The sequence below is a fragment of the Vicia villosa genome, unplaced genomic scaffold, assembly GCF_029867415.1.
Source record: "Vicia villosa cultivar HV-30 ecotype Madison, WI unplaced genomic scaffold, Vvil1.0 ctg.003487F_1_1, whole genome shotgun sequence".
Classification (NCBI taxonomy): domain Eukaryota; kingdom Viridiplantae; phylum Streptophyta; class Magnoliopsida; order Fabales; family Fabaceae; genus Vicia; species Vicia villosa.
The window spans coordinates 100,434-113,567 of NW_026706218.1; the positions used below are offsets into that span (position 1 = coordinate 100,434).

At 32.1% G+C, this 13,134-nt stretch overlaps 1 protein-coding gene across 1 annotated transcript; it reads left to right on the forward strand.

Moving 5' to 3' along the window:
* The first annotated feature begins 11,475 nt into the window (after positions 1–11,475).
* On the forward strand, positions 11,476–12,972 carry LOC131641050 (CASP-like protein 4D1). The gene is made up of 3 exons (XM_058911375.1): positions 11,476–11,743; positions 11,858–11,993; positions 12,594–12,972. The coding sequence occupies exons 1-3, from the start codon at positions 11,529–11,531 to the stop codon at positions 12,795–12,797; spliced, it is 555 nt and encodes a 184-aa protein (XP_058767358.1). The 5' UTR covers positions 11,476–11,528; the 3' UTR covers positions 12,798–12,972.
* The last annotated feature ends 162 nt before the right edge of the window (positions 12,973–13,134 follow it).

Here is a 13,134-nt window from a genome sequence, read left to right on the forward strand (position 1 = left end):
AAGTACCATGAAATGTCTTAAAGAAAGCGTACTGTTCTACGACTTAGCCGATAACTTCTCCCGTGACAATCTTTTCAAAATCCGAAAAACAACAATTTTAAGACGTTTGTATTAACTTCCATGTCTAGTGAGGAAATTATCAGAACTAGCGCGGTCGCTATTGTGTCTGACAAACCATTTAAGTTTGAGGGTTCTCACATCAAACGTTGGAAAGCTAAGATGAAATTCTTCTTAACTTTAAAGAAGGTTGCCCACGCTCTGACTGAGGATATCCTTGTTGCTCCTTCTGGATCAACTGAACTAACTAATGGTAAGATACCAGTGGAATCAGACGAGACTCCAAAAACGTCTGATTTAGATTCTGATGCATAAACTAAACATGCGGCAGATAAATTACAACTCGGGAAAGAAATCGCTCTATGGAAAGAGAATGACTATCTTTGCAAAAATCACATTTTGAACAGTCTTGTTGGTGATCTGTAAGATTACTACAGTAATTACGAGACTGCTAAACAGGTATGGGAGGCTATGCAGAAGAAATACAATATTGAAGAAGCAGGTGCAAAGAAATATGTTGTCAACCGCTACTTGAACTATAAGATGGTGGATAAAAAATCTGTGGAAGGTCAAAGCCAAGAAATTCAGAACATCGCTCATTAAATCATTACAGAAGGCATGCCCCTTAATGAGCAATTTCAAATTGCTGTTTTCATTGACAAACTGCCCCGTGGTTGGAAAGATTTCAAAAATATGCTTCGACATAAAACAAAAGAGTTTTCAATCAAGACTGATCACTCGCCTCCTAATTGAAGAGGAAGCTAGAAAATAAGATCAGAAGGATAAAGTCTTAGTTGTTTCTAACAAAAAACAGAGATTCGGTGTGGTTCTGAAGCCTACGGGAAAACCATTAAAGAATCAGAATCGCAATGCTGTGAACCGAATTAAGAATGGGAATCCCTTAAGGGGCCCATTTGCTACGATTGCTAGACAACAACCACCGACTCAAAGAAATGACGCTCCGGTTTTCATTTGCTATAATTATGGAAAACCGGGTCATATGGCAAAGAGATGTAAGAGTAAGCCCAAACCTGTTGGCTCTAATGCACAGGTTAACCTGACTGATGAGCAATTCATTGCTATGATCACTGAATTTAACATGATTGGTGGAAGTGATCGTTGGTGGGTAGACATTGGTGGCTCTAATCATGTCTGTTATGATCGTGTTATGTTTAAGACATACATGAATGCTGAAAATAAGATAGTGTTGTTGGGAGATGCTCACACCCCTGATGTTGCAGGAATTAGAGACATTAAGTTGAACTTCACCTCAGGAAAGACTTTAATCTTGAAGGACGTCATGCATGTTCCTCAACTTATAAATAATATGGTTTCTGGTTTTCTTTTGAATAAGGCAGGGTTTAGTCAATTTATAGGGGCAGATTTGTACACCATCACTAAGAATGGTATTTTTGTTGGGAAAGGGTATGCCACTGATGGGATGTTTAAGTTGAATGTTTATTTGAATAAAATTTCTTCTTCTGTTTACTATTTGTGTGATTTTAATATTTGTCATTCTAGACTCTGTCACATTAATAAGCGAGTTATTTCTAATGCAAGCAACTTAGGCATAATCCCTAAATTAAATGTAAATGATTCAAATAAATGTGAATATTGTAGTCAAGATAAAATAACTAAGACTTCGCATAAATTAATTATTAAAGAATTTGATCCCCTAGATCTTATACACTCTGATATATGTGAATTAGATGAAACTTTAACTAGAAATAGTAAACGTTATTTTATCACTTTTATTGACGATTGCTCTGTTTATACTTATGTATACTTAATGAAGAATAAAAGTGAAGCGCTTGATATATTTAAGATGTATGTAATTGAAATTGAGAATAAATTTAGTAAGAAGATTAAGAGACTTCATAGTGATAGAGGAGCTGAATACAATTATGGGTTATTTAATGATTTTTATATTAAACATGGAACTGTACATGAAACGAATACTCCATATTCTCATAAAATGAATGGTAAAGAAGAAAGAATATAACTCTTACTAAACTTATTGTTGCAATTTTGATGAATTTTGGTGTTGTATGTAACACCCTTCTAAACCCCGCGACAATTTATAAAATAATCAGAGTAAAAACATATAACCAAGGGTACCACAATTAATTTAAACCAAACATGTGTCAATTGTCATTCCTTATTAGAAACGATTCATCAATTAAACCACATCATGTTTAACACAGCGGAAAGTATACATCACCAAATTAAAGTAATGGAATAAAACCAAAACCACCAAAACAAAGTACACAACTCAAACTCTAACTAAATCGTTCCCCAGTGTTACACTATCAGAGCATGATTGACACGACATCGAACTACTGGATGAGCTATATAAGCTATCCTCACCGATCAATATACCCCTACTCCTCGATCTGAAAATGACAACATGTAAGGGTGAGTCTCGTTCGAAATTAATAAGTATTATACATTCATCAGCAGCAAAACATCATACAAATATTATTCACCCAATTATAACATGTATTTCAGATACACAACAGTTAATCAAACACACAACATTATAACATTGGACAACCTTCCATTCATGTTATAATCAATAATACACCTAATGCAATGCAACTATATGCATGTGGTACCAATCATGGGATTAACCCATCTTACCGATGAACCATCATCAAGGATATGGCTACCTCCACTCACTAGTTCCACACAATGGGAATTAGCTTCCACTGTTCCATCTCCATCGGGATACAGCCACCATTATGATTTATGAATGAATGCACACATATCACATACTTACTACATCACCGATCCGATGAGCAACATCGTCTCACATAACTCAACATAGTTAACACCCATAAGTATGTACATGTATCATGCATCATTCAAAATAAATCAATCATCATCATACGATCAAAACAATCACCACATGTTCATGTTATACACACATTATCAACATTATAATCATGTTGTCACAACATCACCACTGGACCAAAATGAACAATGTCATCACCAATAACTCACCAAAAGCAACACTGAATGATATATTCGATTTAAACACCATCCACAATTATATCACACATAATCATATCAACATGTATTCAATTCTAGCATCATCATTATTCAATTATATCACATATATTCATGTCAAAACACCACCCAATCACAATGAATTCAAAGTGGTTACATCACCATGACAACACATTGTTACATTCACACATATGTGTACACAATGCTACAATCCATCAACTAAATTAAATCAACATTTAAAATAAAATAGGGCCACTGCCCATTTCATCCATTCATCATATAAAGCTCTTAATCAGCTTCGCAACACCCAAAACGGCACCTAAATCGGACAAACGGTTTAAAAGATACGAACTTTAGAAAATAATTATTTTTCAAAAACGAACAGCGGTAACCGGTTACACCTATTTCAGTAACTGGTTACTGCCTCCCTCACATCAGTGGTAACCGATTACCCAAACCCCAGTAACCGGTTACTTCATACCTGTAACCCCAAAATCTATTTTTGACAGCAATTCAGCTTCTTTATTAATCCAATTTCGTACCGTTACGATATTACACCAAAACAACACCAAATTACATGTTATAACACTATTCTAACATGATTCAAATATCAATCAACAACGGACAAGAACATTATCATCCAATTTCATCAAATTCACATAAAAGTTATGAGATTACTCAAAAACCTAACAATCCCAAAACCCAACACATACAATTGAATCAAACAACAATCCTAATCCATTTTGCTACCCTTGATTGCATAATAATTACTAACCCGAAGAGTACCCCCTTACCCTAGAGTTGAATCTTCGAAGGTCCTCTTCTTCCTCATCTTTTCCTCTTTCACGTATCTCTCTGTTCTCCAACTTTGTTCTTTTTCTTCTAATTTCCCTTTTTCACAATTCCTTTATTTTATGAAAACATAAAATAAATTAGTAATGGGATCACTCACTTAGCACCCCCACATTACTAACACCACCATTTGGCCCAACGGCTAACATTTTATAATTTCCCAACAATTCCAATAAAAATACCAATAATCCAAGAAATTAATTTAAACTCCAATTAAATTAATAAATGTAAAATATGGGGTGTTACAACTCTCCCCCACTAAAAGAGTTTTCGTCCTCGAAAACATACTCCCAAGTCAAAAAGTAAGATCTCACCTTATGAGGTATTAAAGAAAAGGCAACCAAACTTGTCTTATTTAAGAACTTAGGGTTGTCGGGCTTATGTCAGGATTCTGGATCCGAAACGAGTTAAACTCACTAGTAGAGCCTATAAATGTGTATTCATTGGGTATGCAGCAAACACTAAGGCATACAGGTTTTATGACCTAAATGAAAAAGTGATCATAGAATCAAATGATGTTGAATTCTATGAAGAAAAATTTCCTTTCAAATTGAGAAATAGTGGGGGCACCCAATCGAGTCACATTCTTGTGATAAGTACATAAAGCAACAACAGTGTAGAAACAGAACTTAGAAGAAGTAAAAGAGTAAGATTTTCTAAAGTCTATGGGCCTGATTATGCGGCTTATAATGTAGAAGAAGATCCAATAAATTTTCAAGAAGCATTGTCATCTCTGGATGCAGATTTATGGCAAGAAGCTATTAGTGATGAGATAGATTCTCTAGAGTATAACAAGACCTGACACTTAGTAGACTTGCCTCCTGGTTGCAAACCAATTGGTTGTAAATGGGTTTTGAAAAAGAAACTAAAACCTGATGGAACTATTGATAAATACAAGGCTCTCTTTATAGTCAAGGGTTTTAGACAAAGAAAATATAGATTTCTTTGACACCTTCTCTCCAATCACTAGAATTACATCCATTAGGGTACTTATTTCAATAGCTTCTATTTATAACTTAATAGTACACTAAATGGATGTTAAAATAACCTTTTTAAATGGTGACTTAGAAGAAGAAATCTATATGGAACAACCGGAAGGGTTTGTGATCCATGGACAAGAAAACAAGGTTTATAACTTAGATAAGTCTCTGTATGGACTAAAACAAGCTCCTAAGCAATGTCATGAAAAGTTTGATAACTTAATGATATCGAATGGGTACAAAGTGAATGAAAGTGACAAATGCGTTTATTACAAATCTGAGAATCGCATATGCACTATCATATGACTATATATAGACGATTTACTCATATTTGGATCAAACATTCAGGCTGTTAATGATATGAAATCATTGTTGTGCAACAACTTTGATATAAAAGACCTCGGAGAAGCGAGTTTGATTCTTGGTATCAATATCACAAGATCTGAGTAAGGAATTTCTTTGGATCAATCATATTATGTGGAAAAATTTCTTAAAGAAATATAATTACTTTGACTGTAAACAAGCGAGCATGCCATACGATCCAAGCATGAAACTGTTTAATAACACTGGTGAAAATGTTAGACAGACAGAATATGCAAGCATCATTGGAAATCTTAGGTATGCCACTTATTGTACTAGACCGGACATTGCATATGTCGTAGGATTGTTGTGCAGGTTTACGAATAGACTAAATAATGAGCATTGGCAAGCTATTGAGCGAGTCATGCGGTACCTTAAAAAGACAATGAACCTTGGTTTTCCTGCTGTACTTGAAGGATACAATGATGCAAATTGGAATACCTTATCAGATGATTCCAAAGCTACTAGTGGCTATGTATTCAACATCTAGAGGAGTTGTATCTTGGAAATCAAAGAAGCAAACTATTCTGGCTCAGTCCACGATGGAGTCTGAAATGATAGCATTAGCGAATGCCAGTGAAGAAGCAAGTTGGTTAAGATGTTTGATAGTTGATATTCCCTTATGGGAAAAATTTATGCCAGTTGTATTGATCCACTGCGATAGTACCGCAGCTATAACAAAAATCGAGAATTGTTATTATAATGGTAAAAGACGTTAAATTAGAAGAAAGCACAATACTGTTAGAGATTGTATCTCTAATGGAGCTGTAAGAGTGGATCATGTACGCACTGATGAAAATTTAATAAATCCTTTGACGAAAGGATTAGCTAGAGAGAAAACCTATAATACATCATATAAGATGAGACTAATGCCTATAGGAATATGAGTTACTCGCGATTGTAATCCGGCCTAAATGACTGGAGATCCCAAGAAATAAGTTAAATGGGTAATAACAAGTTGTGAGTAACATGAGGTGATCATGCTAGAGTAAATAAAAAAAGCATGAATCATGAAGCGATAAGAGGATGAGATAATATAAACTCTTAATGAGATCTATACTCTATATGAGGGAGTACCTAGGCTACATAAGTACTCTTGATAGACTCACCTATGTGATTGTGGAACTGAGGCTGCTTCCTATGAAATTTCGAGGCAGAATTCCTAAAGCCTTCACTAAACTGGGATACACGTGCATGACCATGAAAACACGGGCTATTAGAATACACCTTAAGCAAGGCTATGTCTGGGTCTGATGTCTGAGATAGAGTTTAAGAAATTTGTGTCACTCTTGTTGAATCGGAATCCTACTTGCTACGCAAAGGTTCAAGTCGGAGACACCTTTGCTTATGCACAATCTTGGAAATATTTTGACATTACTTTTAATATCTCCTTTAAATTCAATCGGGGGATTGTTGGAAACTTAACATGAATTGAAAGGGTCATCCTATTTTGATGGGAGTTAATTCTAGTGGAATTAATTATTAATATTAATTAATTATTAATTAATAATGACTCACTCACCAAAACCTAGTTTTTACTAAGTAAGTGCCTCCTACTATTTTCTCTCCACTCTACCACTATTTTCTCTCTACTTAGTTTAATCATTTACCTATTAATATGATTCTTAAGTTTATTGGAAACCTACGCCAAATTTCTAAACTTTTGGAATCTCTCTTCTCCCTCTCTATTCTCTTCATCTTAAAAACAAATTCTTTCTTCTTTATTTTTCGAGTGGTCTTGTGCACCATCAACGATTGAAATTGTTTCAGATACTACGGGTGGTTTAAACACCATCTAAAGGTGTATTTCTTTAAACGGTTCATCACAGTGCAAGCGATAATCGTAACCCTTTTGTGAACTAGCTGTTTTATCTTAGAGACGTCGTGGTTATTAACAGCTGTTTTGCATAATTTTAATAGTACTTCAAAACGTCTTAAAGAAAACATACTGTTCCGCAACTCAACCGACAACTTCCTCCGTGACATTCTTTTCAAAATCCAAAAACAACACATCATGTAACTTTCTTGTTTGAATTTGCTCTGGACACAACAGATGCATGAGTTAATTCTCATTTTTATTACACACCGGTGTTTTAAAAAAAAAAAATCTATTTGAGTGATTGATATTGATAGGAATATAATTATTTATGTCATTAATATTTTAAAATTAAAAGTAGATAATAACAAACCTAAAGTTAGGATTGGTCGACCCTTAACTAGCACCAAAATACAAGTTTACAATAGATATAAAACGAGATATATGTAAATTGTATAGCTTCCTGAATCGCTATCTAGCTTGATACCAGGAATACCCAAAAAGATGTTGTCAATTTAAAATTGAGTTGACAATTATACTTCACGACAATTGTGCTGTTTTTGCTTGTTTTGATTGTACAAGCGGGCAAGAAACTGCCACCAAGTTTCGGCTTTGAAGTTTGACAAAAATAATAGGCTTCTCATTTCGTTGACTCACTAAAAAAATTTGACCATAATGTATAGTTGAAACTCATATGGTGGCTGATCTTTGAGTCTTGTAATTTGCTTCTTTTGTATGGTTGTAATCCTTTACAATCATTTATAGAAGATGGATAGAATTTACGATGAAACTATACTCTCAAAATATATTACAGTTGTGTTTGATTAACAATGTCTCCCCACCAATTACTCACTTTAGTAGGATAGAAAGAAAAACATACTACTGTCACCAAATATATTATAAGATTGTCCTCTTTAATACGTTTTATGATATTAATTAATCTGAATTAAAATCTAAATTAATACGTTTTATTAATTAATTTCTCAAAAATCTAAATTAAAATTATTAACAATTTATTTATTTTTTAAAAAATATTAAACTTAAATTTAAATTATTTTGATTAATTAATTTTTTTATAAAATTTTAAATTTATTTTTGTATAAATATTAATTAATTCCTACATGCTTAGCTATTCAGGGAGGCTGCAATTGATTAATAGTGTGGTGTTCAGCACTGTGAATTACTGGTTGCAATGTCTGCTGATCCCTAAAGGCGTGACGAAGAGAGTTGAGGCCATATGTAGGAATTTCCTTTGGACTGGAAAGGAGGAAAAGTTCAGAAAGGCTCCAATTGCATGGAGCAAAATATGTGAACCAAAGAACCAAGGAGGCCTAAATGTGTATGACTTAGGTAGATGGAATAAAGTGTGTCTGTTGAAGCTGCTGTGGAATCTATGTAGGAAGACAGACAGCATGTGGGTGCGTTGGGTTCATAGTTATTACATAAAAAATGAGCAAGTCATGGAAGTACCTATCCGTACGACCTGTTCATGGATCCTGAAGGCTATCCTCAAGCAGAGGAGTGAGATAGGGGACTTGCAGAGCTGGAATGAAGCAGTCAGTGCTGGCAGGTTTAGTAAAAGGAAAACATACTACGGGCTGATTAGTAATAACCAGAAGGTACCGTGGAGAAGAATAATATTTGATAATGAAGCAAGGCCTAGAGCGATGTTTATCACATGGATGGCGTGTCATAGGCGGCTGGCTACCAAGGACAGATTAAGGAAATTCGGTATTGTGGAAAATGATACGTGTGTGCTATGTGAGGGAAATGAAAGTCTACAACACCTGATGTTCATGTGCAGGGAAATGAGAAATACTTGGTAGCAAGTCCTTCAATGGATTAATGTTGACCATGAGCCACAAGGCTGGGATCAAGAGTTGGAGTGGATGATTCATAGTTGTAAAAATAAGAGCTGGCGTACGAGATTGTTGAAGACTGCTTTCTCTGAAACAGTGTATGGCTGCTGGCGATATAGAAATGAGAGTCTTCAATCCGGAGGCCAATCATATAAATAGATACAACAAACTATATAGTGAGGTAGTCGATAGTATAATACATAGAATATGGAGGAACCCAAAATATAGAGAAAAGATTGCACCTTATATTCTTTGATTGTGAGTATGGGTGATAGTTTTGTTCCTAGGTTTTTCTAATGTCTTTTGTTGGACCCTAGGGTCGCGTTGTATATAACTGTTTTTTGGAGATATATATAATTTCTCATTCTTTCCAAAAAAAAAATATATATTAATTAAAATATTGATTAATAATTTGTAAATTTTTTTATCCCAATAAACAATGTCATCTCATTCAAAATAAATAATTTAGAGAATTTTTTTATTGACCCCCTATGAGAAAAACCTTCCACGAAAGTTCCAAAATACCCCTGATTCGGAGATGCATTTCCAAAGTAAATTTTGTAGATTTTTCCAGATTTCAGAGATGCATCTCCGAAAAAACCCAAAAAAAATTTGTTGGGATATGCATATACGAAAAAATCCCAAAATTAAAAATTTTGGGATATTAATTAATTCGCATATCATAAATTTGATATAATTTATGAGTTATAAATAATAATTATTATATATTTCTATTCTGATTAATATTTTGAAATTTAAAAATAATTTCAATTACAAAAAATTAAAATAATTTCAATTATTAAAATGTAGTTATAAATAATTTCAATTCATGTTTCTACAGTTGATAATAATAACGAAATAGATCAAGTAATAATAATGGTAATAATAATAATCATAAAAAAAATCATTTTTCATAATTAATTATGATAAAAATATCATTTTTCATTTAGTTAAAAAAATTAAAAGAAGATTTTGTCTTAATTTTATTTAGTGAATAAATTTTATATAATTTAAAATTTATTTATAAAATTAGAATATTTTTAATTTATATAAGTTAGTAAAATAATTTTTAACTTTAAAATTAAAATTGTTTAGGAAATTTTGTTTATAAAATGATTTTTAATGACTATAAAATAATTTATTATTAATTTTATTATTAATTTTTTATATAAAAATAAAATGTTAATTTATATATTTATTAGGTTAATATTTTTATTACATCTTGATTATAATGATATATATTTAATAATATATTTTAATTTTTAATACAATTAATTATACTATTAATTTTTAATTATACTTCAATTTTAATGATATATATATATATATATATATATATATATATATATATATATATATATATATATATATATATATATTGAATTTTTTTGAAAATGCATATTCGAAACATTCCAAGACGAAAAATTGAAATATTTCATATATGCATCTTTTAAGACACCACCTCTCTAAAAAAAGGTGATTTCGGAAATGCATCTCCGAAAACACTTTTGTTTAGTGTTTTTAAAAGTGCATTTCCGAAATCAACTTTTTTTCAATAAAAAAGTGATTTGAAAGATGCATTTTCGAAATAAAAGAGACATTTTGAGGTTTTCAGCGCAGGTGACCAAGAAGACTAGGGGGTCAATAAAGAAATTCTCATAATTTATCATAGTCATCTTGATTAGATATGCAAAATTAAAATCAGACCACAAAAAAGTTAAAAATATATAAATAAAGAGATCAAAAGTAAATTTAAACCTTTTAATAATAATCATAATACTTCGTCATTTTTATTTAATCTATATTTTTAGAAAATAAATCGTAATTCTAATAGATTAAGAAAAATAAATGAGTAACAAAATTATTAATAACGAGAATAACGTAAATTTAATAGGCCACAGCAGGACAAGAGTAGTTGCTGGGCGAATATTAGCATCCCTGTCCCAAATCCCACCCCTACATTTAAAATGGGTTTTTTCTACACTCTCTCCTCCAATTAAACCGGTATTTCCTAGTTAGATTCGAGACCTGTCTCCAAGATTCTAATCTTTTGCGATTCCTATTAGGATTACTATTCTAATTGATTAGGAGTATACTCACCAATTAGGCACTAATCCTCTGGAACCTCCAAAGCTCAACTTGCAAACCCCTTAAAAAATTGCTAACTCCTTCAAAAACAATATTCCAAGATCACAAACCTACGGTCCAATCTTCAAAAAAAGTCATATAAAATTGAAATTGTGTAGTAACCATACTCAAAAGACACACATACTCCACCTATCATAATAGTCAACTAATATGAAGTCAATGTATAAATCAAAACATGAGCTTGCACAGAAATTCTTAATCAACCACAAATTCTAGTCAACAATATAAGCACGTTATAGCGCCACCATTTTCAAAAGTCACCCATTTTTTATTTTATTCATAACCATTCCATATATCTACTTGGCAAGTTGACTTTGTATTTATCTTAAATTCTTAATTAATTAAATTTATCAAACTTCATGCTATAAAAGGCCACAAACTCATCACATTTTTTCATAGAAACAAAATTTTTATTTTAAAGCTAAGAAAATATTAAAAGGTTTTGAGATGGAGAATGGCACAAAAACTACAACTACTACTACTAGTGCTATAGCTAGTGCACCCACAAGTTCAACAGTTTCAAGAACTGTTGTTCTAGTTTTGAGGGTGTTAACTTTTGTGTTCCTTCTCATTGCTCTCATTGTTCTTGTTTTAACAAAGGAAACTTCAGAGACAGATGATGGGGAAACAGAAATCAAGTTCAAAGATATTCGTGCTTATAGGTGAGAATTGTATATTTTGTATAGTTCTTGAATTAATTATTTAATATGATTTTTAATGGTATATATTATTTGTGTCACAAAATTAATTACCTAGTTACAATGTCGGAAATGTAGATACATGATTTCGACAATAGTGATTGGATTTGCATACAATCTCCTACAAATGGCACTTTCAATTTTCACCTTGGTATCTGGAAGTCGTGTATTAAATGGGAATGGAGGCTACATGTTTGATTTCTTTGGTGATAAGGTACATCTACATCCCATAACAAGTGTTCAAATCACGGTTTTAAAAAAACGGTCCGCGACAGCGAAAACGGCTACGACAAAATGGGTTTGACAGATGCCGTTTTATTACTATTTTTTTATATTAAAAAATAACTTGTGGTTAATTCACACCACAACGACCGCATTCAGTGTCGAGACACTTATACTGACCGAAATCGCGAAAAGCTTTACGCGACTGTTTTTTAAAATCTTGGTTCAAATATATGGAATAATATTTTCTGCAATTGTTTAAATTCGATATATTATCAGTGTAAAAAATAGGTGTGATTTCAAAAATAATTATGTAGGACCGTTTTGAAGATGTTTAAGGCACGCTACTGCCAAAGATTTAAAATTTATCACGGTTAAACCGTCGCTAAATAGATTCTCATAAATTTTTTATTTGTTTATTTATGGTAGAATTATGATTAACCTACTATCTTCAAAAATTTAAGATGACTCTTATTATGATTAAAATCAAATATTTTGAATTGGTTGATAGTATATATAAATTAAATTTGATATGATTTGTTGTTAATATATTTTTTGATTTTAAATTACATTTGGTTCTTTCTTTGGACAGATTATGTCATACTTTCTACTATCTGGTTCAGCAGCTGGATTTGGTGCCTCAGAAGATTTGCACAGATTCTTCAAAGCAGCAGAACTTCCCTTAAACTCATTCTTTGGAAAGGCTAATGCCTCAGCTAGTCTTCTTTTATTTGGATTTATAACCACAGCCATAGCATCAATTTTCACTTCATTTGCTTTGTCAAAGAAAGCTTAGCTTCATGCACAAAATGGTCTATGTCTCCTAGATTACTATATATTCTCTTTTCCCTTATCTAGTTTGGTTTAATGTCTTAGGTTTCTTTGTTATAAATATTCTCTTTTCCTTTCATTTTAAATTTTATTTCCTAAAGGTTGTAATTGTTTTGATAATTTTAATAAAATGGATGAATTTGTCTTGTTTAATTTTATCTTCAATGACACCATATCTTAAGTTTGTTTATACTTTCATCAACTAATTAGCAGAGAATAATTGTTGGAAAAACAACTCGGCAGTAGAAGATTAAACAAACAATGAAGGGTAAACAATAACATGTGATTTTTGTTTATAAAGT

Excerpts from the sequence above, each read along its gene's own strand:
- LOC131641050 (XM_058911375.1), top strand. The coding sequence starts at position 11,529 with ATGGAGAATGGCACAAAAACTACAACTACTACTACTAGTGCTATAGCT. Across the intron at positions 11,744-11,857 it reads AAAGATATTCGTGCTTATAG|ATACATGATTTCGACAATAG; the intron begins GTGAGAATTGTA and ends TCGGAAATGTAG. Across the intron at positions 11,994-12,593 it reads TTGATTTCTTTGGTGATAAG|ATTATGTCATACTTTCTACT; the intron begins GTACATCTACAT and ends TTCTTTGGACAG.